The sequence below is a fragment of the Podarcis filfolensis genome, assembly GCF_964270895.1.
Source record: "Podarcis filfolensis genome assembly, chromosome: 13".
Classification (NCBI taxonomy): domain Eukaryota; kingdom Metazoa; phylum Chordata; class Lepidosauria; order Squamata; family Lacertidae; genus Podarcis; species Podarcis filfolensis.
The window spans coordinates 32,145,273-32,172,548 of record NC_139615.1 but is presented as its reverse complement, the minus strand read 5'-3'; the positions used below and the strand labels follow the sequence as shown (position 1 = coordinate 32,172,548).

Here is a 27,276-nt window from a genome sequence, read left to right as displayed (position 1 = left end):
ATTGTGCGTCGTACATCAAATCTTTTCTCCCTTCTACTCTGCTGCCCCCCCTTTTTTGCACATGTTTACTTCATTACATTTATAGCCTGCCTTTCTTCCAAGGAGCTCAGTGCAACACAGATAATTCTCTTCTCCCACTTACCTTCACAACAACCCTGTGAGGTAGACTGGCCCAAGGTCACCCAGTGAATTTTAAGGCTGAGAATTTCCTTCATCCTACCTGACGCATAGTCCACCACTGAAATGAATGTGAGCTCTTAAGTAGTTCCTGTTTCCTTTCAAAGGAGCTTGTGCAGTAGAACCTCCTAACAGATTGCAGCCCATAGATCTAACCTGTATAACACACTGGTTTTCGCTGATACAGCCTGTTTCCTTGCTTTATGCTACTTCTGGTTTTAAAAACGTTTTAAGAAACACAAGTTAGTCGTAAGGCCAGTCCTATGCTTTTCCAATTTCCATTCATTAATGACAAGTTCTGCCCACATGTAGAGCTTACAACCGGCATGCCCAAAGTCCGTTTCGGGGGCCTATTTCCTGGGATAAAATCCTAAAAATAGCTCAACAACTCCAATCCAACAAAAAGCTCAACAACTTTGGGGTAAAATCCTAAAAAGGTCAATAACTTTGGTCGACCCTTTGGTCAGCCCCCACACAGCCCTTCACTTCATCAAATCTGGCCCTCTTTGAAAAAAGTTTGGACACCACTGGATTACAACATTTAGGCCACATTCACACCACACCTTTAAAACACTATGATACCACTTTAAACAGTCATCGCTTCGTAATGTATTTTTGTCGATGTTAGTCCTTTGATGCTATGGCCTGTCGGCTACGCAAATAAAGTCTATTCATTCATTCAGTCATCGCTTCCCCCAAAGAATTATGGGAACTGTAGTTGAGGTGAAGAGCTACCTCTCTCCAATTGTAGCAGAGCTACAATTCCCAGAGTAGTTGAACCATTAACCTTTCTTCCCAGGGAACTCTGGGAATTGTAGCTCTGGGAGGGGAAGGAACAGATACGAAAACATTGACCACCAGCAAATAAAAATCGAATATCCAACAGATCTATCTATCAATTGTTATAAACCAAACTATCCTATTATTCAAAGGCTCTGTCTGTGCAATGTGACTTGACCCCTAACAATGCATGCTAACTCCTAGACAACTGGTGCATGAGGTCACTTTCTCTGTTTGACCAGGCAGTGCACACTCATTTGCAGAATGAGAAAGTGGCTGGGAAACTGGTTTGCCCAGTCTTAGCATGAGAATGTGCACCAAAAGACCTGAAAACAGAAACAGAATAAATCTGGGTGCAAACTAAGAGATTACTGGTAAGTTTTTGCTTAGAGGCATTTGGAAGTTAAAGATGCTGGTATTACTTTAGGTCAGGTGTGCTTTTCTGCTTCCTCTGCCAGGGTAGGGTGTGCCATCCCAGGCAAACTCAGCAACCTCTATCTAGAGGTATTGCTCACCTCCCCTTAAAAGGACATGCTGAAAGTACAGATGAAACAGTTCACCAAGCCCTTAAGGTATTTACACATCTCTGTTTCTTCAGAGCACTTTCCTAAATGTGGCCTCATTTCTTGATAAGGAAAGAAAGGGAGCACAGAGAGACTTACGATAGATGTGCTCTGTTTAATGCTATGCCACTTGTTCCAGGACCAGGCCCCAGTTATAATGAGCACTGTGTTGTAAGGTCTTTCATCTTCACATATAAGATGGAGCAAGCTTGTTTTCTCCTGCTCCAGAGGCTAGGACCTGAACCAATGGATTCAAGTTACAAGAAAGGAGATTCTGACTAAACACCAGGAAGAACTTGCCGACAGCAAGAGCTGTTCCACAGTGGAATGGACTCCCCTGGAAGGTGGTGGACTCTCCTTCATTGGAGGTTTTAAAGCAGAGGTTGGATGGCCATCTGCCATGGATGCTTTAGCTGTGATTCCTGCATTGCAAGGGGTTGGGCTAGATGACCCTCAAGATATCCCTTCCAACTCCACAATTCTATGATTCTATTCATCTAAGTGGGGGTGGACTGCATGTTCTCCAGGACCCCTTCCAACTCAGTGGTTCTATGAATCTAAAGTGAAATCTGGACAGAAAATTATCTGAATAGGCCTGACTAGACCTGGCAAGTACAGTATCTCATTTTTGTTAGGTAAAATAGACATGATATGCTGCCATGGGAACTAAATCGTTGGCTGACTGCTCTCAATAGCTGGCCTTCTGAATGACTAACAAATAACTAAAAGGGTGAGATACCCAGCTGATGTAAACCCAGCCAGATGGGCGGGGTATAAGTAATAAAATTGTTGTTGTTGTTATAGTTAGGCATGGAAACTGACAGCATTTGAGAGTGCCGACTGGCTCTATGGAGATTTAGTGTGGAAGCAATAGTTTTTTGGACTATCTGTTGGAATGTTTAAACTGAATTTCCATGTATGCTCAATCTGTAAAATACAGATATTTCAAAATGTGGTATGCCTCTTGCCTTCCAAAAGCATCGCACCCCCAAAATTCTCACTGCTCACAAAACCAGGGTGCACCTAACACTTGGTTTAAACTAAGTCTTAAATTGACGCTGTCTCTTCAACCAAGTAGTATTTTACTAGTCCTGCCAATAAAACTGTGTGTAGTTAGATATTCAGGATTGTCAGTAAATCCCAGATCTGTGTTGCTAGGTTCTGTCAAGACTGTACGTAAAACATGGCAACTTCTGCCTTGGGCCCTGTATTTCTTAAGGTTCTGTCTTTGACTCACTGGATTACTCCAAACTCTGCTCTAACTTGCTGGTTCTGTAACCAGGGAGCCACAGTTTTTCAGCCCACAAAGATGGCAACTTTACTGCCATTAGAAATCAAGAGTGGGACACTAGATGCAGCTGTTTAGGTATGCAATGCCTGTGTGAGTCCGCCATTGTTTTCTCATAACTATTCTTTTGCCAAACTACAATCAAAATTCAGCAAAGAATCCAACTTAATTAACTGCCCCCTCCCCTCATACACTAATTAAAACCTTTCCGCCAGTCTGCTTATCCTTTCAAGACTGGAGATCCTCGACATTTAGAACACTTCTGGTGGGCGTTTAGTATTCCCCTCCACAGAAGCAATTAGTAGTGAAACATCTGGACCCTCTTCAGATGAACTAGGCATCATTAACATGTTATTAAGACGTCCAGACGATGGAGGGGGGTGGTGTGCTCCTTGCTTGACTGGAACTGTTCCAGAGATGCAGGGACTGTAGATGGATTGAGAACACAGCTTTAACCTGATGACCCAAATGCTGGAACTAGAATTACAATCTGGTGTTGTGTGTGCAAAGGTATGAGAACTGGATGCAATAAAGCTGCGTCCACACAATTGGTAAATGCAGATCAACACTTGTTCTCTTTGTGTTTGCAACATGTGCTCCAGCATTTGTGGTGTGAGCATCATAAAATGGTAGAAGGGAAGATATATGCCTGTAAATAAGCAGTGGGAATTTTGCCAGAAAGCCACAATCAGTTATGGATCATGATTGTGTAGTCAAAGGTTTGGAATACCACACCTCCAAGTTTCACAAGAAAACAACTGCCATATGGCATCCAAATTTGTACACATTTCAGATTTTAAAAGCCTTGGCACATTGAAACTTCCAAGCTAACCTGAAAATGATTGTGCTGGACATAAGTGACGCTTGTAAGAGAAGTTATCTCTGCCTTGAACTCAGAGCATGATTTCAAACAAGTCATTTTATCTCAGCCTCCTCCAATGCAGGGATAACAGACTGACCTACCTTACAAGGCTGTTGCACAGATTACTAAAATATCCCATGCAAAGGTCTTCCCATGCAAACGTTCGGGAAGCATTGTGCAAATACAAAGGGTGACTATGTCCAAAGCTGCCTCCTTTGCATTCAAATCTATTTCCAGGATTTACAACTCGAGTCCTAAGTGGGCTCAAATTTAGCCCTGATAATAAATATCCACTCTACCAAATAAGGGGAGGAGAGTGGTCTGATGATAATAAATCTGCCAGACCTGTACTTATCCAGAGCCAACAGCCCTGCGCAGTTGCTCTTCTCAAAGCGTTTTGCTCAAAAACTTCCAGGAGGATCATGCATTAAGTTTGCACATAAAATCAGGAGAGAGCAGCGCAATACATAATTTTAAAGTATTGTAAGACACTGCGTGGGTTAAAAATGAGGGAGAAGCATTTTACGCTTTCCAAAATTGGTACATCTCTCTTTTCTTTCGAATGAAAGCTGGTTTTCCTATTCTCCGGCAAGAATTCTTTCGCAGAGAAAGCCCTCGTTACAAATTGTCACAACTTTGTTGCCGTCGTCGTCCCCCTCCTGCGCGGCGCACACATTTGAGGAGAGATCTTTATATGTATTATATTTACTGGGAGCGGTCTGGGGAGGGAGGATGCGGCAGCCCACCCAGTGCCTGAGCGGGGCGGAGCAGCCCAGCTCGGCCGAAGCTCATCTCTGCCGTGGAGACATCCGAGATGCAAAAGGCAGAGGCCCGGCCACGTCAGCACGACCACTTCGGGGGCGCCGCAAGGGGACGAGGCGGGGAGCGCGCCGCCGGGGTGCCGGTCGGACCCATGGAAATCCCCGCGGGGCTGATGCTGGTACGAGGGCGGGGAAGCAGCGACGAGGGGAAAGGGGCGAAAGCCGGCCCTTGGGCTAGGCAGCCGCCTCAAGCAGAGGATTTTGGCCATCGCGAAAGGGCAGCCGTTCAATTCATTTTGACGCGTTTGCTCTCCAGCATCTGTGGAACTGTCTGCCTCAGGTGCCCAAAGGCGCGGTGCACCTTCACTTGAGTGGGGCGGAGGGGGAGACGCCGCTAGATATCGGCGCCTGAGGCTGCAAAAATGTCTAGGGCGGGCCCGCGGTAGGGGCGGGGGGAAATCCGCCACCGAAGCAAATGCCTGCGCGATCAGAAACGGCTCTCCAAACTGCGTTGTACAGTTCATTTTCTGAACTTTACGCACCTCGGTTCCGAAGCGCCGTGTGCACGCCCGAGGAGAAGGCGACGCGCGTGTTTGCAAGGCGCGTTAAGAACAAACGTCGTCCTGAAAAGGACGGGCACAGGACAAAGCGTCCTCGGCAGGGGCCTAGCTCTTGCTGAAGTGGTAAACATGTGTCTCAGCTGCACCACGTTGGACTGCAAGTGGGGGGGGGGGGTCACATGACTGAAGGGTTTACCTATGCGAAACAAAACTCCCCTGCGCATAGAAAACTAGATCTAAGGGAGAAGGGTTGGAACACAGCCTAGCCTGTCTTTCTTCCTGATAGGCTCCTCTTCTGTGTGGGTAGGTGAATCTATTTTTCTTGTGGGCGTCCCCACATTCCATCATACCAGCTTCCACTTGCAGTCGAAATTAGTCCAGTCTGGACACCAGTTTACCCCTACCAGTGTTGAAGTAATGTCCAAAGTGAGCTTTCTCCAGGGGGAACCCTTTAACCCAAAAGCAATATCCAGAGTGAATGATTACCCCACAGACAGGGTGTGACAGTTACTTAAGAAAAGTTTCCAAAATCCATATTAGGGCAATGCCTTTATTAGACTAAACAAAATATAACAAAGCAGTGTTTAAGCTTTCAAGTTCTCCAGAAGTCTTAATCAGGCTAGAATTGTAAACAAAACAGAGAAGAGAATAATTGACCTAAGGGGGAGGCTAATGTATTGCCATAATATGAAATATGAAATTTTTCTTATAGGCCAAATTGGCTTACATTTATTTTTTGTTTGGCCCAAGGTATGTGTTTCAGGAGGTCTTAGATCAATGATGAGGAAGCTGAGGCTCTGCAGATGTTGTTGGACTACAACTCCCAGCATCTATGACTGTGGGCTGTTCTGCCTGCGGGAGTCGCAACAACATTAGGAGTGCCTCTGGTTCCTCATTGGGAGTCTTCGACTGTAAAGTCTTAAGTGGACAGCACATCAAGGAGCATCTCAGAAAAGACATTGCGAATCAGGAAACCCTGATTCTGGGAAAATGGGGGAGAATTCTAGGTTTCTGGGGTCAACAAAGCTGGAGAGATACTATTTATTGTGGAAATAAAAATAATAAAAATAATAAATTGTCCCGTAGCACCTTATAGATCAGCTAAGTTTGTTCTGGTATAAGCTTTCATGTGCATGCACACTTCTTCAGATACCGATGGACTTCCATTTCATTTGTTGTGGGACACAGTCCTTCTCTCCGAGATCAGTTCTGTCCCCAGGAAGAACTGACACAGTGTCATCAGCCATACAAAGTTAAAAGAGATGGCACTCAGAATCAGTGGGGTCTCAAAGAAACAGTATTGTGAAAGGGGAAGGGACAGACCCCCAGAAGAGGGAAGCTGGTTCAGCATTCCACATCCAGGGACAGATAACAGAATCCTTACTAAATGAAGATGGGGAGACTCATACAGGATGGGTTTCAGGCAGAGTGGGACCCAAAGGCATGGAGGGAGGAACCTCAGGGGAGTCTGCCATGTAGAATGTGAGGGACTCAAGAACTCACTACCATGAAATAGTTGTAGCAAGCGGTCCTTAGTAAACAAGCTATGGAAACAATTTATCTTGAACAAGTTCTGTAGAGGGAACCCAGAGAGACAGGAAGTACCATTTCCTGTTTGGGGAGTACAGAAAGAGTTGTGAAGCGCTTGGTAGGCCATAATATATGGCTGCTGGTGGTGGGCTTTGTTGTTTTTGTGTGGGTGGAGACCTACTTTGCAGAAACACCAGTGAGGTCGGAGATGCACGGAAATTAGTTAGCTAGAAATATGAATGAAAGAGGTGCAGTGCCACTCCAGAGAGTGACAAGATTGAGTGCAGCTGGGGAAATCAAAACACTTTTGAACTGTAAGCTTATAGGGGGCAGGGTCCTTTTTTGTATATATTTTTGTGCTAAGTTCCATATATATTAATGGTGCCATACAAATATTTATTTTTATTTTTGTAAAACTACCCTGCTCTTCAACCAAAAAATGCCCATTGATTTAGATATTTAGATATGTTAGCTACATGGTATATGGTACTTGTATTTGTGGTAGTACAAGCTAAATGGGACGTTTTCATAGATCTCACTTAATATTTTCTGGCTTTTTAAAAGTACATTCTTATCCCTTCATCTAAGTAAAATTAATTCATTTTGATCCTAGGAACCATCCCTTTACACTGTCAAGGCAATTTTCATCTTGGACAGCTTTGGGCAGCGACTTTTGGCCAAGGCAGGTACCTCCACCAATTTTTTTAAAGGCTCAGTTCCACTCTGGTAAGACATCAGGTAGAATTATGAACACCATTTTTCAGGTTGGGAATAGAAGATCTCTGCTGGGGTGCATTCAGTAGTGGAGGTCAAGCACATGAAAGAAGGAATCCTACTACTTGTCCTTTGAGAAGGCTGGAGCAGCTTATCTGAGACTTGCAGTCAATCTCACATCCAGAGAGTTGAGACCTGCTTAATTTGAACAGTGCAGCTGCAGCATGTGTCCTCAGACCATTCATTGGGGTGGGCCTGTTGACTCCATCCCAGAAATTAAGAATTGCTATGCTGGATCACTGCTTAACAGCAACCAACCAAGTTCGGGGGAAGGGAGGGCAACAGGAGGGCAACATCTGTCTTCTGTTGTTATTTCCTAGCATGAGGTCAGCAAGAGATCCTTATTACCTTGACTAATTGCCCCAGCTGTACTGGTGCCCCATGTAGCCATCCAATCCCTTTGAAAAGCTACTTTCGCTACTTGGGACCAAACACTCTCTGTATTCATTGAGTTCCATCAGTTGAGTCTTCGTATCATGGGAATAACTTACTGTTCTTGTAAATGTGTCCCCATCAATTTCAGCCACTGACTCCACCTTTATGCATTCTGACAGATAATCGTTTTTCACTCTCTGTTCATCACTGATGTGAGGGATGAAGGGCCTGTGGAACCTCCAGATGTCGCTGAACACAGCTCCTATCATCCCTGACTATTAGCCACATTGAGGGCCACATGTTCCCCATGCCTAATGTACACGTTACTCATTCTCTCTCTGCAATACTTAAGTCTTCTTGAACCCCAAGCAGCATCCGTGTTCCCTTTTTGCTGCAGCAGCCTGAGGTGAGAAGAGAAGCAAAGTTTCCAATAGAGCAGGGAGAAAGCAAGGCAGAGGAGTCTCCTTGGTTGGATATCTGTCTCAAGATTCTTATTCTTGAGAGAGAAACCATAGAGTGCAGGAGCGAGAACGTGAAAGACTGTTAAAACTGTTGAGAGAGAAAGCAGAGTATGAAGGCTAGAGTGGCAAGAGATCCATGGCCAGTCTCTCTTTCGCTCTATCTCACCTTCACTCACTCTCCCTCCAACCCAGAGATAAATGGAAGATTCCAGAGGTGGGAGCTTCCAATAAATTTGAGGGCCCACCTCTGATGTAGTCCAACATTTTGTTTCCACCAACAGCCAACCAAGTGTTTCTCAGCACTCACAGGTGGGCCAAGAAGTTAATAGCGTCCCCTTGTTTATTCCTAGCATTTGGTGCTTGGAGATAGATTGTCTCTGAATATGGAAGTTCCATTTAGCTATTATGCCTGATAGCTATTGCTATATCTATTGCTCAGGAGCACTGTTCCCTAACAGGCTTTTACCAATTTTCACATCGAGAGGATTTTCATTTTCAGTGAACATGAATGTTGTGGGAACTCCATCTCTCATCAATCCCAGCCAGCACATCCAGTGATCATGGATGTTGGAATTTGTAGTCCAGTAACAGCTGGAAGGCCACAGGTTCCCAATCCCTGCTCTAAAGTCTGGATAGAGGTGATTCTTATTTGTTAGCCATTCCCTACTCCTATGCTGCCTCATCCTTGTTTTGAGCCTCTTTTTCTGGCTGTCCACAGTATTATGATGACGACACCTTTCCATCTATGAAGGAACAGAAGAGTTTCGAAAGGAATGTCTTCAACAAGACCCACAAGACTGACAGTGAGTATGTGGCCATTAAAGTATAGACAAACAACCAGCAGCCTCTAGTACCACCAAGCACTCAACCATAGATCTCCTTGGCTCTTCTCCTTCCCTTGAGAAACAGAGACCACATCTGCACTGTACATTTAACGCAGTATCATGTCACTTTAAACAGACACCGCCCCCAAAAGAATTCTGAGAAGTGTAGTTTGTTAAATGGGCTAAGAGTTGTTAGAAGATTCCTATTCTCTTCAAGGAGCTACAGTTCCCAAAGTGGTTTAACAATCAGTCTTTCTTCTTAGGGAACTCTGGAACTATAGCTCTGTGAGGGGAATAGGGGACTCTCAGTACCCTTTAAAATATTACAGCTCCCAGGATATGTTGAGAAAAGCCATGACTGGTGGTATGATATTGCTTTAAATGTATAGTGCAGGTGGGACCAGAAATATTTCCATCAACCAAAGAGACACTTGGAGTGACAAAGGGACAGGTGATGGCAATGTGGAGTAGTCCAGCAACTGGCCTAAGTGATGGAGAGAGATCAAGAGGAGGACACATTGCAGAAGGTTTTTCTGCACCACGGAGGGGGAGGAGGAGTATGGGGTGAATTTGGCCTGCACACCTAAAGCAAATTTAGTTGCTGGTTAGGAGACATATTTACCCCAAGACAAATCCACTCCACTGGTTTGCATTTCACATAGGTACTCCTGTAGAAATGTTAGCCATTATCTGGAGAGGAATAAGCAGTTTTTTAAAAATAAAATAAAAACCTGCCACTTAGAAGCTGTTATGCCAAGCACAAATCTTGTATGCTCTGTTAGAAACTGTGTGTGTTGGACAAGGCGTTTGCCTTATCTGCAGTCGGACGTTGGCGGCCCTCCTTTTGGTCCCTAACTCTGCCATGCCACACTGTTCTGGGTGCAGTCAAGAGAAAACCCCTTCAGCTCTGGGACAGCTTGGCACACCCTTTAAAAGGTAAACAAGCTCCATCTCAGTCAGATGGAGCCCATCAGAAAAGACCTGGCTGACTCAGATTCCATCCATTTACAACTGCAGCATGGGTAGAATTAAATTGTTAGAAATCATAAAAAATAAATCAGAAATAAGGTCACCAGTCCACAAGCAAATGAGGCAGGGCCTGATGGAGTTGTAAGGTTCTCGAAGGTGGGATAGCTCAGTTGGTAGAGCATTAGACTCTTAATCTCATGGTTGTGGGTTTGTACCCCACGTTGAGCGAAAGATTCCTGCATTTTAACATTGGGGGTTGGACTAGATGCCCCTTGTGGTCCCTTCCAACAATTCTATGATTCTAAGAGCTTTCCCACTTCTCTCTCTAAACATCATTTCTCTTTCTTGTTTTCCTCAGGTGAGATTGCTTTTTTGGAAGGTCTGACCATTGTCTATAAAAGCAGCATTGATCTTTTCTTTTATGTAGTGGGAAGTCCCCATGAGAATGAGGTAAATACTTTTTTTTTAGCCAGCAGGTAAATGAGCTAAATACTGACTTATGTAGCCTTAAGTGATATCTTGTACTTCTTATTTTGTGGTTTCGTTGCCTTTCATTTCTGTTCCTCCCCCGCCCCCAATGTTGAACGGAAAACAGTTATAGGTAGAAACCACAAGGAGAAAGGTTCTAATTAAACTTACACATGACTTTACAAATGGACAGGACTCTGAGTAAAGATTGCACAAAGTCATCACATTGCCAAGTAATAGTGCTGTGTTACATGTTGTGTAGAATCACCGTTTGCTTCTGTTCTCAGCTAATTTCAGAAAAACAAAGCTACAGAAAAGTTTTGTGGCCCCTGTGTGGAAGCAACCTATGTCCTGGCTGCTCTGTATGTTTCCTAGTAGATGGGCAGGGAGAAATACAGTACATGTATAAAAGATCACTTGATTTTGTTTTTGTTGACGTGAGTCTTCCTTTCTTGGCCCCACTTTTTAATAGCTGATGTTGATGTCCGTTCTCACCTGTCTCTTTGAATCTCTCAACCATATGCTGCGGTGAGTATCATCATTAATCCCAGTGGAAATCAATGACATTCTCACAAAGTGGAAGGGACGAAATAAATAATCGCTCTGACCTGTTGCCCAAATATACTATGTGTGCCATGTGCTCGTAATCCAGATCATAGGTAAAAGTAAAGGGACCCCAGACCATTAGGTCCAGTCATGACTGACTCTGGGGTTGTGGCGCTCATCTCGCTTTATTGGCCGAGGGAGCCGGCGTACAGCTTCCGGGTCATGTGGCCAGCATGACCAAGCCGCTTCTGGCAAACCAGAGCAGTGCACGGAAACGCCGTTTACCTTCCCGCCGGAGTGGTACCTATTTATCTACTTGCACTTTGACGTGCTTTCGAACTGCTAGGTTGACAGGAGCAGGGACCGAGCAACGGGAGCTCACCCCGTTGCGGGGATTCAAACCGCTGATCGGCAAGTCCTAGGCTCTGTGTTTTAACCCACAGCGCCACCCGCGTCCCCAATCCAGATCATAGTTTGGTACAAAACAGAGGATGGGCATATTGCAGAGAAGTGTAGCTGTAGAACAAAGAACATAGGATGGCTCAAAGAAGCAAGTGAAGCTGCATGCTACAGGGAATGGCAAAACACTGAGAATTTCTCAGTGGATTGTGTCTATTGCAATAGCAGATTAACAGTATCTCCAAGCCCAAAGTATCTTCTGCTATCCAGAAAAGCTTTTATTGGCAAGATACATTCCTTCCCTTGATTTATTATTTTATTAGACTGTCTCTTCAAATACCAAGAAACTGGTAGCAAGAATCTGCATCTGTGACTGTTTTCTAGCTGCCCCGTCATCAAATGTGAAGCTGGTGACAATGAAGGAGCCTTTTCAGTAGTGGCACCCTGCCCATGGAATACCAACCTTAAGGAGGCTTGCGTACCATCCATTTTGCTATCATTTGAGCAGTACTCCTTTTTATTGTCCGAATACAACAAGAAGCTCTGCCCCTTTGCAGAACTCTCACCATCCTGGTTGTTCTCCTTCTCCCGTTTGTCAAGGTCCTCCTTTAAAATATGGCACCCAAAACTGGACACAGTTCCCCAGATGTGGCTTGACCAGCACAGAAATGACTCCTAAACTAGTTTAAATCTAGTAGTGTAGCTATGTTCCTGGTGCTCATAGTTGCCTTGTCTTGTCTTGTATCTAGAAAGAACGTGGAGAAGCGAACCCTGGTGGAAAACATGGATGGGGTGTTCCTTGTGGTGGATGAGATTGTTGATGGCGGGTGAGATCATGTGGAAGGGGAGAAAAGGGAAATGAATTAATTTGGCAGATCTCAGCAAGCTGGCTCATGTTACCCTGTTTTAAATCTGGAGTTACAAGGATCTGCCATAGCTCATCCCAGTGGCGTAGCGTGGGGGGTGCAGGGGGGGCCGACCGCACCGGGCGCAACATCTGGGGTTAGGGCAAATCCATGGGTTAGGGGGCGCAAATCCATGGGTTAGGGGGCGCAAATCCACGGGTTAGGGGGCGCAAATTACTTGCCTTGCCCCGGGTGCTGACAACCCACGCTACGCCACTGGCTCATCCAACTCACTGAGATTCAAACACTAGCTGAGTACCTAAATCACATTAAGGAATCCAGTTAAAATGTAAACACAAGTAACAAAATGTGAGCTCAATTCATGTTTTACAAACAACCCATTAGATGCGTTTTCTCCTACTTTTTGAACTAGTAAGAGACTTGCAATTAAAGGTAATTTCTCCTTTTCAAAAGGCAGAATTGCAGTTGATGCCTTGCTCCCTTGCTTGAGGGAAATGAAATGAAAAAGGTTTCACAAAATACCAGGAGGAAGGGAGGAACTTTGTGGGAGTTACTACTTTTGTTTTAAAAGGCTTTCATAAATGTTCTTACACTGCCATGGTGCAGCCTAGGGAGAGATCAGATATAAAATGAGAACAGGGCTTTAGAAAACAGCAGCGCATAAAATAAATGTCGCCAAATGGCACAAGGAATGCCATGGTGCTGTTCATCACTGACAACAGCCAGTAAGCCGCAGCCACAATTGCACAAACTGTTTCTTAAAAGAAATGCAGTGTGTGGCAACAAAACGTTGCATTTGGAACAGTAGTGTAAAGTGCTTTAGAATCGCTTCCCCAAATGCTTCTGGATTCCTCAGTTCTTGCCAGAGACACAGATCAAAATCTCCCTTCCCAAGATGTTTCATTTCTCTTCTCCATTTTAGTGTGATTTTGGAAAGTGATGCCCAGCAAGTCATCCAGAAGCTGAATTTTAGGGTAAGTGGTCCCTTCCTTCCTTCCTTCCTTCCTTCCTTCCTTCCTTCCTTCCTTCCTTCCTTCCTTCCTTCCTTCCTGTAAATATTCTCTCATCTCTGCACTTTATTCCCTTGCTCATCTCCCTGAACCTCTTTCCACCTCAGACGATCCCGGAGCCTGCAGCTTATGGCTTTGTTCTCTTTGATTACATCACGGGTAACTCCGAATACAATGAAATTTTGCCCGAGAGGCTCTACAAATAGCGAACTGTTCTCGCAAACAGGATGCAGGAGTAAGACTTGACTTCCTTCTAAGCACGTCGCTCTAATGCAGCATGGCAGCTGGCTGGGTTAAAATCATCCTGCTTCCTTTATCCCCCATTCCAAATCGTCCGGGGAGATTCTTTCTCTCCTTTCTACCTGTCTGGCTTTTCCCATACCTCTAGACCCTTTTTGGGGCTGTGGCTAAAACTAGCTTGTGTGCATGTAGGAATGGGGGGGGGGGCACAATTGCAAGAAAGCAAAGAAAGCCCAGATACTGGTACCCAGACATTTTAATTCTCATGGTACCATTTAGGCCAGAACCTGTGTGAAGCCAGCATCTCTGGCCAGCTTATATCGAGTGGCTGTTGTTATAAACACACACACACACACACACAATGGTTCTATGAGATTGTATGTTGTTGGCAGAAAGGAGGTGGCTGGGTAAAGAAGTAGGAAGCAAAGGTAGCCAAGGAGATGGAAAAGAGACTGAATCTGCTATAGGGCACAAACAAAACCTTTGTATTATCAGTGGTTGCTTCCCTGCCTCCCAGGAATGGAACTTTTTATTATATTTATTTTACAAGAGGATTTCTGAACTGCCAATTCAGAGTATACAGTAAAATCATTCGAACATTATAAAATTTCAAAGTAAATTAAGAAACGACCAACACAGAATCAAATTAATTCTCTAAAGAGGCTTGTGGAAAGAGAAATGTCTCCAGCAGGCAGCAAGGCAACAGAATTGTGGGTGCCTTCCATTGCAGACATGGCAAACTTTTTGCATTAAGGGAAGAGCAAAAGGCGCAATTTTATTGCATTTTACTTAAGTGTCCTGCTGTGAAGGGGTTGCTTCTGTCACTCATCTCATGAGGATGTGGGTGGAGGGACACTATAATTAAAGCTAAAAAAAATGATTTTTAATAAGTGGGGTAGCCTATATTTGTATAGGATGAGTCAGCCGCAAAACACATGCAGCATGTGTGTGCCTGGTATGATGTGGTGTATGTGTGAGCTTCTAAGCATGCTGTGTCAACAGCAGTTTTAAACTATGTTCCCACTTCATCAGAATATGCACAAACTCTCCCCATATTTGGGTTTGCTTTCCAAGTTTTTGGTTTTTTTAAGGAGGACATGAGCCTGCTGCATGGACAACTCTTTGAGTGTAACAATGCTCTCGATGTTAAATATTGGTGCTATTCGTCTGGTTTTGCTCCTGTGATGGGAAATAGGATCGGGAGAGGAGATGTAATATCAGTAGCCTGGCTTCCAACCCTTAAGGGCTCTTGCACAACTATCTCTGCATGTGTTGTATCCACCTCCAGCAGCTATGGGGATGATTCTGTTTATGGCCTGCTTCACACAGGAGTCTGGTGGTGAAAAGCTCCTGAGTAACTGTGGCTGGTAACAGACCCAAGAACAGCTAAAGGAATTAGGCACAGGAGGAGTCAAGTCAAAGGAATGGTCCATTTAGTTCAGCATTGTCCACAGTGAGTGGTTGCAGATCTCCCATGGTTTCAGACAGATTCTTTACCTAGAGATGCTGGGACAGTAAATAGGGTCTTTCACAGAGTTAAAATAAACCTCTTCCTACCCTCTCTCAGTGCCACCATTGCCACCACTTGCCTGCTGGCTGAGGCATTGATGGAGGGAGAATAATCAGGCAGGAAGCAATGAGGTCCAATGTACACTGCTTTAGCTGCACATTGAATTTTATTTGTCATGTTACCCTACCCAAATATAAGCCACACCCGCAAATAAGCCACATCTTTAAAATTCGGCGGCTTGGGGGAGGATTGGGAGCCGCGGACAGGACGGGCGCCCGTGCTCTTGGGCTGCTTCCTCGGGGGGGGGGGGGGAGTCACGCTGCAGCGGCATAAGTTTGTGAAGATAAGCCACACTTTAACGTTTCACGATTGGAACTTGGAAAAAAAATGTGGCTTATATTCGGGCCAGTACGGTATTGTCCATTTGGAAAAGACCTTTTGGGGTTCTTCACGGTCTGTCTGCTTGGAATTTTCCCATCTTGAATAATTTGAAGTTGTCTGCAAATTTTGCACTACCTCACGGCTTCCTTCCACCTCCAGATCATTTATGAATGTTAAAACACCACTGTTCCCAATGCAATGTGAAGATTCCCTCCAATGTGAAAAGTGGCCATTTATTACTTCCTCCTTCTCCCTGTTCTTTAATCCATTACTGACCTGTCAAAGGACCTGTCCTATTATATGGTGACCACTAAGGACCAAACTAGACGAAGAAACCTTTCACTGAATTACCAGCTGTGCGAATGGCTTTTAAAAAACAAACTGCAGGCTCATGAGGCCTGATCTAGATTGGGAATCTGGTGTGGGTATTTGGGAGGGGGGCTGCACTTGCTGTTGTTATGGAAGAAAAGCTCCCATTCATGCTCCCTTCCCATTCACTACAAAGAGCAGGCATGGGGCATTTGATCTGGATTGGGACTGCAGAAGGGGGGAAAGGGTTCAAGCTTACCTTAACACCCACCCACCCACCCCCGTGCCAGGAGCCTAATCCAGACTGTGGGGGAGAGGGCTTTTTAAAAAATCATGCACGCTGTTGATAATTCTGTGAATGGTCCTGCATCCAGTTTGTCCGTAAATTTAGTTAGGACACAATCCCATGGTCCCTGGAAAGTCATCCTAGGGGCCATAGGATAGAACAGAACAGATCCCTCTTTCTTCCTGCAAAGAAGGGGATCTGCCCTCACAAGCCTCCCAGTTACAGGTGCAGAAACTTTGCAGCCCTTGTTGCTCTGCTGTCAGAGATAATAGCAAAGGGGGGGGGGCAGATAAGGTGAAAAACACCATACTTTCCTCCCTCAAGCCATCACCTACCCACTTTTTGTCCTAGCCAGCGCAAGACCGGATGAGTTTTTTCCCATCTCGGTTTCTGAATTAGTTCTTCAAGAGATCTCCCTGAAAAAAGCTGCCTGGGTTGGCCTGGGTGTATCTCTCCCAACATCTTATTCATAAATTTTGTCATAATGGTCTTTAGCTGCTCAATTTCTCGCTTGTGGTATATTTAAAGGAAATGTCATTGTTTGTGTCTTCAGGATTTTGCTCTTCAGATCCCCTTAAATTTCCTCACCTTTCCCCTGCCTGTTTTTAGGTGGATGACAGCTCTTTATCTGAACACAGTGTCACTCAGGTGAGTCTACTCTGGAGTTTCTCTTACGTGCAGGTACCCTGCTCTCAGCTGGCGGTGTCGTGCGGATTAGTTAGACAAGTGGGACCCGCAACAGAATGTTGCAGTGCAGAGTGCAGCGCTTCAGGATTCCAGCTACTCCCTGCTCCATCCCAACATCCTCCTTGTTTTCCCTTCCTCCCCCAACAAAAACTTAAGTGTGCTCAGTGTCTAGAAATTGTTCTAAGATGTTTTGTAGGGGCCCCCTCCCTGGTTCGACCCCCCAAGGTTTTTCTGTGTTTCTGAAAATATTTGGGTATCCCCAAGCCTGCCTATACCTATCCTCTCGTGCATGGACAGTGTATTTTGACTATATAAGGATTCGCACTCAGATAATGAGTTTGTTAATAGCTTGTAAGATGTGTGCCAGAGGCAGTTATGGGTATTGTCTGTGTGGTACGCAATATTTTCCCACAGGCATGCATGCCCTCTCCCCCAGCGAAGCATATACTTGCCTTTGCAAACATGCAATTAAAACTCTGCTGGGGAAATTTCTGCTGGGAGAGCTTCAGTACCCAGTCTGCCCGGAAGCAGCTTTTCTTTCTTAAAATTGGCATCGGGACTCTACTGCATGTGTTTGCACAGAGTGCGTGCATGACATCCGCATGTGGCCATAGAGGTGTGTCTGTGAAAGAGGGAGGGGGAGAGTGTGTACAGGATACAGAGCACAAAGTGAGAGACTGCACTGTTTTCTCTTCCCACAAACCGGAAAGTTGCTTCCTGAAACCAGACCCTGTTCAGCCAAACAAGAGGCTGAAAAATGTTGGTAATATTGGCAGCGATCCTGCTCCACCTCCCCTAAGGTTTCTTGTCCCCCCCATCTCACTAGCTATCTCCTTACAGGCCGTCTTCTCCAAGTTAATCCTGATGGCATAGATCAAGAGGACAGGGGGTGGGTCCCTGGCAGGTCTCCTAACACCGTACTAACTGCCTCTTCTTGTCTGCTGCCTTAGAGTAAGTAGTTGGCAACATAAACCCCTCGAGTCTGCGCTGCTGCTTTCGCCCATGAAAATATATCCCATTTTAATCCAGTTGCTCCGATCCATAGAACGAGAACCATTGCCTGAAAAACAACCTGCATAATCAATGCTCGAATATCCCAATGAGTTGACGTTCGCAGTTCTGGGGACCAGGAGACAGGTCCTCAAAACTGGGGTGGGAAGGAGGAGATAGAAGAGCATGGTATAATATTTGAGCCTACTCACTGTTTGAATGTTACTTTCTCGTGGCTGCTCTTGCCAGGTCTAACTGATATGTGGCTATTTCCTTCAACATTTTTTTAATCTCTCAATTCTCTGTGGCATATTAGGAGTATACTCAATTTTGTCAATTTAATTTTTTTCACAGTGAAAGAGTCTTGGTGGGAATTTTCATTTGCTTAACTATTCCACACGCTGCTCATTGCCTGTTTGAACTTGCTTGTTTTCCTTGTCTGTAGCTTTGAGACCAGCCAGCCAAGGATCGCATAGGTAGTGTGAGGCCATCAGGTTTCATGCAGGAATGGCTGCATGACAGCTTCACAAAGCCAAATCAGAATGAAGGCAGCAAGTTCTGCTTTCACTCTGAATAGGCTCCCTGACGATACTGCATAGCCCATCAGATTATGCTAAGTGATGATACTAAGCAAGAATGAAGGGCAATGCTTTCTGCCTTCACTCCGAATGAAAGATTATTTTGGCTGTGTTTTGCAGTCCCTCCAGAATAATTGCCGAAATGGGAGAATGCAATTTGTAGCTCGACAACTTTTTGTGTGTGAAATATGCCTCCACCATCTTACAACATACATGTACCCTACATATCTATATGGGCTTTATCTAGTTTGAAACTCATGGGTTGTAGTTTGATTCGAATGCTAAGAATTCTTCATTAGAGATTTGCAGCTTTCTGCCCAGGACTACATCCCCCAAGATTCCTTAGAACGAGGGAATGAATATTAAGACAGTTTAAATCTGTATTAGCCTATAGGGCACACTTGCAGTCAGCTGCACCATTTTGCATAACTAGCTCCGTGGGGCCACATGTTGCCTAGCAACTGCAAGCACACTTCTCATAGGTCTAGCGTCATACCTGGGGAGAAAGTCGAGGAGGGGGTCAGGGGAGAGGGGCTGGCACTAAGGGACACATTACAGTGAGGGACAGAGGACATGCTGGGGCCCAATATCCCCTTTGTCCACAATGGGGAAACTAAAGGGCATCACACATAAATGCTTGGCATATCTCTACATGCACCAATGTTTGCTTAAACGTTGTGATCAGATTACTGTGGACATGATATAGTTCATCATTTTTAAACAGAGGGAGAACTCAGATGGAGTTGGGAAGTCCTTAGCATCCAGTTTCCCGGGCCACCACAAACTTTTGTGTCTGTCCTAGAGCCTGATTTTGCATTCAGTGATCACCCCTTCTTCATCTAAAAGACACACCTGCCCCCTGGTGTTCAGCTAGTTAGGTTGAGACCCTTCCCAAGATTTGATTCCTTTAGAATGTGCATCTGGATTTAGCTCCCAGAGCTTTTTTTTTAAATGGCAGGGGCAGATGTGACACCAGACTAACAAACATCAGCATGCCTCTTGAGTACGTGCAGAGTGCCTTTTCCATAGCTTTTTATAACTGCAATTGGCAGCTGCATATTCAGGACTGGAGGAAGATCTTCCACATCAAAAGAAATGAATGGGGAATTGGACTCCCAACTCCCACCAGCCCCAACACAATGCAAGTTGCAGTCCAATAACACCTGAAGGGCCACATGTTTTCCTGATTTACAGGGTGGTTTGAACCACAGCATCTGCTGGTTGACTTGCATCTACATCGTGCATCTTGTTGACCGGGATTATTAGAACACATGTTCCACAATGCATTGCACTGAGAGATGCTGTGTTTTGGATGATTGGGGTGGAGGGAGTTTTGAGGGTGGAAGTGCTGGGTGGTCCTGCCTCATAGGGTCACATTTGGTCCGGTGATCTTTTGGCTCCTGTGAATTCATTTCTGGACTTGCTCTTTGTTAACCATCTCCCAAGATAAGCTTGTAAAGATGCAAAGAAATGCAAACAACAGATCCCTTTAGTTTTAACTTCAGAATGGCTAATGAAATTGCCCCAATGCAGGGCCTACAGATTCCCCATCCCTTTGGCCTAGCCTGTTTGGAAAACCCTGGAGACAGAAGCAATTAATTGTTCTCATTTTCTCTCTCTCTTCTCCCCAACTTGTTCATAGGTTCTGCAGTCTGCCAAAGAACAAATTAAGTGGTCCTTATTAAAATAAAGTCACCCACAGCAAAAGACACGGCGTTGGAGAGTTTTGTTTTTACATTTTCTCACATTGCTGTTCTTGTGAGCCCTTCCCATTTGCCCCAAAGGATGAGGATGGAACCTTTCAGTTGGTACAAGTTGGTTGGTGACCCTGACAAGTGGAGACAATACTAATTTCCCAGGGACTCATCTGTGTAACTTTGGAGGGCTGGGGAAAGTGTGTGTGTATTTTAAAAGTGTTCTAAACAAAGTAGTAGAATCATCTATTATGGCCCTTCCCATTTTTGGACTACAACTCCCATAATTCCTGCTAATTGGCAGTTCTGCCTAACAACTGCATTACTGGAATAAATGTAATGGCGTGGTAAGCCTGAAAAGTCAAATCAGGCTGATCCATCTAAGTAATATTTCAGAGGTGCAGTTTTAATTTATTTTTTTTTTGCTCTGGTTCCTTCACAATTGCTGCAAACAGCCCACTCTAAACTTCCCTTGCCTGACCTCTTCTGGGATATAATGACATTGCAGTCCCGAGATAATCGTATTCCTTTCTCTGTGTCTCCCATTTGTTAACGTGACAGTAAAACCTTTGCTTTCGGTAAAGACTTGCTTATTGTTCTGAACAAAATGGACAATTGGGCAATGGCAACTGTCCCTCCTCCTCCAGCCCCCAAGCAAAGTTGCCAACTTACACTCAATAGAGAAGTGTGATGCAGAAGCCATGGCAATGGGTCTTGGCACTAAGCTATTTTGTGGTAGAGGGTTGGCCATGGGACCTTGGTCTTCCAATTTACTACCTTGCTAAAGTGGTTTACTGGCAAAACTGGTTGCTTAGTGTGGTTCTGAGCTTCATGACAAATGACAAATTTAGTACTGCAGCCCACTGGCCTCCAGTGTCCTCTTCAGTCTTTCCTACCTGCCAGGTGCAGCCATTGCAGTATTGGTGGCGGTTGTTGTTTTATAATGAGCCTGTTTCTGTGCATAAAGAGCCAGCCCAAGCTCCCAGATCTGCTCAGAAACTTCCAGTTAAAATACTCAAGGAGTCCAATGCAAATGGCGCCCCAAACAGAAACACATGGGCTGCCTCTAGTACACAAACAGGCTCCATCCTTCCTGCATGTCTGCTGCAAAGCGATATTCTTGCACTGCTCCTGTAGACCACAGTGGGGTTTGCAGAATTGTGCTTGTTCAGTCTCCCCTGCCTATACCAGCTCCGACACCCAAATCACCAACTATTAAGACATAACGGTGTTCAAATCCTGCCGACTCCACTTTGACTCTGCTCTGGATCTTGTCGCTTAGTACGACGAACCCAACTAGGCCTGCTCTCCACACCCAAGCCTATGCATTCTCCTTAATGGTCTGTGCACTGTGTGCCTTGCACAGCTCAGTGGAAGAACACAGGCTTCCTCCACATTCATCTCAGGCATATACAGGTAGGGATGGGCGAGAATCCCGTCTGAAACCCTGCAAAGCCACTGCAGTGTAGATGGTAACCATATTGAGTTAAACGGTCTGCTTCCAATTTTCATGTGTTTCACTCTACCAAAGCGCCCAAAACGCCATTCACAAGGGAACGTGGAACGCTGCCTTATGCTGAATGAGACAATTGTAGCTTCACTAACAATGACTGTCAACAGCTCTCCAGGGTCTCAATTAGGGGGTCTTTCTCAGCACCGCTGGAATACACCTGAGAAGGCCCTCTTCCTCACAGCCAGGCATAACACGTCAGTCTCCAAATATTTATTGCACACACAGGTTGATGCAGCACTGAGAGCCAGTGTGGTTAACTGACTCTCGGCCTAGGGCCTGGGTTCAAATCCCCACTCAGCCGTGAAGCTCTCTAGGTGACCTTGGGCCAATCGCTGCCTAACGGACAGGGTTTTGAGGATTTAATGAGGAGCAGGGGGAACCAATGTATGCCGCTTTGGAGAAGAAAAGTGGGATGTAAATGCAATCAATAAATGAATAAAGTAAGGGTGGAGGTGATTCCTCCTTTGTTCAATTCCTGTGTGTGTCGGGGCACTGGATCAGGGCCAGGTGACAGCCCTAACCTGGTCTTCCCATTGCCTTGCACATCAGACCATTGGATTGGGTTCTGAGGTTGAACAGAGCAGTAGTATTCATTCTCCCCAAACAGCAGGGAATTGTAAGTGAAATCACTGTACCATCTCCCACCCCACCACGACAGAGCCTGGTTTGGGAAAGGTTAATAAGTCATCCATAAATGACTCCCCAGCTACAGGCCATATGATGCATTTTATTGTACTTAAATATTTTTCTTTCAGGGGCCGCCTTGCGTGCAGCTTGCCGCGTGGAGCCTAAGTTTGTTTTTGCAGCAAGATTTGGCCTTGCTCCTTTATTTATAGCATGGGTGGGCGAGGATAGGGTGGGGGAATGGGAGGACATAGCATTTGTTTCACATTAGGACCAAAGCGAGCGCTCGCGGCCTAGCAGATGAGGAAACTTCCTTCTGCATGACTACATGGCCAATGTATGCAAATACACCAGAAAGGGGGGGGCGTGGGTCAACAGGCGCCAGAGAACTGTTTTGATTTGAAAATCACAGGGAACTGAAACACGTCCATTAAAAAGACACAGAGGGAGGAAAGGATGTAAAATTCTACATCTGCGTTTCTAACATCTGGAGATTGTAACAAAATCAGGTGCTAGGACAAAAACCTTTCTGGAAGGCACGTTCCCTCAGCCCAGGTGTGCAAAAACGATGGCGAAGCAATATGCTCTGAATCAGTGTTTCTAAAACAGTAGCCCAGGATGTGGGCTCATTTTCAGGTGGGCTTCAGTATTATGGCCTGCCAGTTCATCCTGCCTTGCCTGTCCCAAGCTTCTAGCTGTGCTGTAGCCTTTGGGCCCCAACCAAGGTTTGCACCAACAACTTCTTAAATGCTGAGTAAAGATGGCCGGACGACAGAATTGCATGCTGGGGTGGCAGGTGAACGGGAGATCATACCTCCTGTGATGGGAAAGGGCCAGAGGAGGTATTAAAGGAAATCGCAAAGTGATTTGATGTTAGATATTATAAATTTATTATTGATAGTAAACAAACAGGGAATAGAAAGGAATGGGTAAGAAAGAAAAGGTATTCTAGGAAAAGTAACTGAATGCAAAAGGACAGGAGAGGAAAGATGAAATAAACTAGCGGGGGTTTCTTTGTGGTGCAGGGGGGATAAAGTACAATTTGCGTGCGACGAGAGTGGGAGAAGAAATCACAGAAGACGGGTAAAATATTTTTAAGAGACGTGGGGATGGGAAGGGAAATAATATAAAACAAAAAGGCTTTTCCACTTAAAGCAAATCAGCTTAAAATGGAGAGGCTGAGTCACAACACCTCAAGAGCAAATGCCTGTTTGAGGAAACTTGAGGAAAGCAGAGCTGTGGAACTCCTTGCCACAAAGGAAATTGTCCTGGCAAAAGAACAAAGCAATTTCCAAGGATGGATTAGATATCAGTAGAAAGAGAAGTCGGTAAAAGCCATCTACCTCCATCTAACACTATTTTGTGACTGACAGGCCCCAGCAAATTTCAGTCCTCTCAAGTGGATCCTGAGGGCAGAAAGTTTAAGAATCACTGCTCTGTGTTATATGCTCTTCTACAACTAAATTAAACTTTTGAAGCATTAAAAAAAAAGAGGCGAATTTGATTACAGCTGCTTTCAAGAGGAATTGTGCATCATGCTAGAAAGCAGAGTTGCTTTCTCCGGTAGTTTTAGACAATGGACTTAATGGTCTTACAGGGCGGAGACTCTTTTAATGTGTACTGTTTCGCTTGCTTAGAAAACGTGGTTAGCCTGGCCTGTTTATTCTGCTTGGTGGGGCCCTGGGCTTCTGCTCCCAAGTCCTACACCGACAGCACCACCGCTAAGAAGGAAGAAAACAGGATGGGAAGGATATATTAAGATTAAGTGAGGGTGAAAAAACAAAGTTGTGGTAAACAGTATCAGAAAAGGCAGGAAAGGAATGAGCTGGTGCAACTGTGGTTTGTGAAGCCATGGTGGTGCAAACCGTACTGTGGTTTGTGAAGCCATGGTGGTGCAAACCGTATTGGCAATAGCTTGCTGGGATCCAATCACGATCCTTCCCCATTGCCCTTGGTGTGCAGTGGCATCCTGAGTGACAGACAAGGTTGCCTGATTCAGCTGTATGAAATTTATCCTATGGAAAGCAAAGGTCCTTAGCACCCTCTCCTGGCCTGCTGCTTCTTCCACCACCCTCTCCCTCTTTAGCAACACAAATTTGTCCCTGGGATCAGGAAGCCGATTTGTGGTCCTGCATCGCCACCTACTGGCAAACATTGGTCATGTCGTTTCACATTTGATCCACAAATCCCAACGGTTTCAGAAGTTCCTTCTCAGCTGGGTTCAGGCTGTGTTAGCCCCTGGATTTCGGTTTTCACTGCCAAGTGTTTTATCTTTCCTGTTCTGAACTGGGATGCTTTTCTGCTGCTGTCTTAGGAGGTTGTGTGTTGCACGTGTATTAATGGAGCATGTCAATAGCAGAGTGTATCTGAGCACATGCAGAGTGCTCAGAGTGTTCACCTCCAAGAAACCTTAGCTGGCTTCTGCACATCTGGGATGAAGGGCTTAGTGCTCCCATGTTAGAGATAATGGCATCCAAGCAGGTTTTGGCCTTCTCTTTCAGGGAATTAACCAAAGGGTTTTAAACACCAAGACACCTGTCACTGCTGCTTATAATATGATCATGCATGGTGCTATATGAGGAAGGAAAACACTGCGTAAACTGCTGAGCAGTGAGATGGGATTCCCTGTCTTTGGTACTGTCCTTAGAAAAAACGTATTGGTCAGGCTTTCTATGCCCTGTCCTGTTTTCTTCCACATAACTGGTAGCGGGGTGATTCCCTAGAAGACCAGAAAGCTGAAATTTATAGTTCAATACTCAGAGGCTCTTAACCTCAGGGTTGTGGGTTTGAGCCCTGTATTCCTGTCTTGCAGGGGGTTGGACTAGATAACCCTCGTGGTCCTTTCCAACTCTACAGTTCTATGATTACCAGATACGAAATGCAGATGTTATCAGCCACTTTGTAAAGGCTTTTTTTTTTGCCATGAAGAGTTGGATACAACTCCCTAAATAAATAACATAAAATCATAATAGCAGAGAGCAGCAGGCAGCAAGCCTAAGCTCACTTTCCACAGATTGCAGCTGTGTGGGCTCCTCCTCCCCATCACTGGGGGGGGGGGGCAAATGCAAATGAGGACAGGGCTCCCTCACCTTGAAGAGGGGATTCCATTAGGTTTAGCTCATCGGCCAGGAACAGAGCTGGAAGTTTGTCAAATTTGCAGCAGTAATCTGTAGCTTGCTTCTAAGAAAACGTCAGAGAAAGCACTTGGGCTGTGATCCAGCCAAGGCAGCAGGAGTACAGAACAGGCCCAGCTAAGGACTGGCACAAGAAATCTAAAAGGCCCCTCTTCTTCCTTGGGTACAATTACCAATTACCAAGATGTCCTCTGGTAGAAGCCTCATGGAAATGAAGAGAAGTCTTTTGCACAGCTCCCATCTATTTCAACAGGGCTTCCTGATGGAATTGTGCATTGTGGATCAGATCTCTTTGCTTCCATGGGCAGAGAGCATCCAAGCTGCGTGCCTCATCTTGGCTAATAACTGTGCTGGCCTCTTGTGCAGCAACACTTTAGGATGGGCTGAAACTCAGCGGCAGAGCATGCAGAAAGGCCCAGGTACAATCCCCAGCATCTCCAGGTAGGGCTGGGAATGTCCCTTGCCTGAAACCCCCAAGAGCTGCTTCCAGTTCAGTGCAGGCAATATTCAGCTAGATATCGGTCTGACACAGAATAAGGCAGCTTCCTAACACTTCCCACTCCTTGGATCAGCAGTGATGGGTATGCAGACATCCGCTGCTGGCACAAGACGGGCACCATCCACCAGCGTACTGACACACACATAAATGCACCACTTTGGCATGTGCACCAAGTCTGGGCAGTAGGCACACTGAGAGATGCAAATAGGCCCAATGTTATCCCGGTGAATTTCATGTCTGAGTGGGGATTTGAACCCTGGTTTTCTTAGTCCAACATTCTTACCACTACGCCACACTGGTTTCCATCAGATATCTAGGGAGACAGCCAGCACCCATGGGTGTAGCCAGGATTTTTGTTAGTGGGGACAGGCTTTTGTTGGGGGGGGGGGTCAGAACCGCAGATTTGTATTGATTTTGATTGATTTAGGGGGGCAGCTGCCCCCTGCCCACCCTGGCTATGCCCATGCCAGCACCCTAAGACACTTACAGAACACAAACCCAGCTCTGTCCCCCTCAGCCTCTTTCTCAGTTGTGGCTTTGCTTTAATATACAAACCTAGTTTACACTTCTCTCTGGCTGTGGGTGAGATAAGGATGAGTAAACCACCACTTAGCCTTCTTGGACCATCTTGGCTCCTGTGAAGGCACATCACCTGAACATTACTGGTTAACAAACCATGCTTAAACCAAAAACCAAAAACCACCAAGCCTAAGAAGTTTCCCCAGGTATTGCCTCAGGACAACCCACACTCAGACCCCCTTGCAACAGAAATCTGATAGAAACTCCTCACAACAGTCTGCCTTTCTTCCATGGCATTCAAGGCACTATTTATGGTTCTGCAGGCAGTCTCTCATCCAGCCACATTGACCAGACTCAGAGACATAGCTGTCAACGTTTCCCTTTTTTAAAAAGGGAAATTCCCTTATACTGAATAGGATTTTCCCTTAAAAAAGGGGTAAAGTTGCTAGCTATGCTCAGAGCAGCTTAGCTTCGTTGTGCATGTTATAATTCTCTTTTGAATATCTGAATCTACCGTAAAAGAAAAGCTGTTCTGCTTTAAAATAATAATTTTTAAAACCTCAGAATATTTCCCCTGCAGATCACTTGCACGCATACTGCTTCTTATTATTCAGCTAGTGCAGAACGGCACGTCATAACACTCAAAACCAGTTCCTGATGTTGGAAAAATGAACCTTTGTTCTGGACACATTGCTAGGGCATCTCATAGAAGACAATCTCCAGGTGGAGGCAGGTGGCCAAGGCTAAGTGCAAATGTCAGTTCATTATTTATCCTTTGCTTGTTACATTTCATGCACAGGACCTTGCACCTCTGTTTTGAATAAGAATCAACTTCAGCCTTGAGGTCATTTGACACTCACCATTTCCCCTGTGGCTAGCAGATAGCATCCTGGTATAGAGCTTTTGAAATTGAAATCCTATACACTCGCTTACCTGGGAGTAAGTTCTTGCCCCACTGAACTTAATGGGCCTTACGTTTCACTAACAATGTATAGAAGTACACTGAGAATTCCTCTAATTTTGCTCATTAGTAGCAATGCTCATGGGGGGAAAGAATGCAGAATGTTAGGTGCATGAGGACTATTGATGCTTTGATAGT

At 45.2% G+C, this 27,276-nt stretch overlaps 1 protein-coding gene across 7 annotated transcripts; it reads left to right on the top strand.

Annotated features, from left to right (window-relative positions):
- Positions 1-4,375: 4,375 nt before the first annotated feature.
- Positions 4,376-19,901, top strand: COPZ2 (COPI coat complex subunit zeta 2). Of its 7 annotated transcripts, none has more exons than XR_014541079.1 (11): positions 4,377-4,610; positions 7,135-7,203; positions 8,850-8,934; positions 10,283-10,374; positions 10,865-10,920; positions 12,087-12,164; positions 13,126-13,177; positions 13,321-13,372; positions 16,549-16,587; positions 17,467-17,577; positions 19,837-19,901. XR_014541079.1 is itself a non-coding variant. In XM_083583603.1 (10 exons), the coding sequence occupies exons 1-9, from the start codon at positions 4,485-4,487 to the stop codon at positions 16,554-16,556; spliced, it is 618 nt and encodes a 205-aa protein (XP_083439729.1). In that variant the 5' UTR covers positions 4,377-4,484; the 3' UTR covers positions 16,557-16,587; positions 19,837-19,901. The 7 variants fall into 7 exon arrangements, 2 of the variants coding, with proteins under 2 accessions (XP_083439728.1, XP_083439729.1); XR_014541082.1 differs by having other exon boundaries at positions 4,378-4,610; positions 13,321-13,448; XR_014541078.1 differs by lacking the exon at positions 13,321-13,372 and having other exon boundaries at positions 4,376-4,610.
- The last annotated feature ends 7,375 nt before the right edge of the window (positions 19,902-27,276 follow it).

Bases quoted from the DNA above. Each gene is read 5' to 3' on its own strand.
- COPZ2 (XM_083583602.1), top strand. From the start codon at position 4,485: ATGCAAAAGGCAGAGGCCCGGCCACGTCAGCACGACCACTTCGGGGGC. The intron at 4,611-7,134 runs GTACGAGGGCGG...TTTTGATCCTAG, and splicing joins TCCCCGCGGGGCTGATGCTG to GAACCATCCCTTTACACTGT. The intron at 10,375-10,864 runs GTAAATACTTTT...ACTTTTTAATAG, and splicing joins GAAGTCCCCATGAGAATGAG to CTGATGTTGATGTCCGTTCT.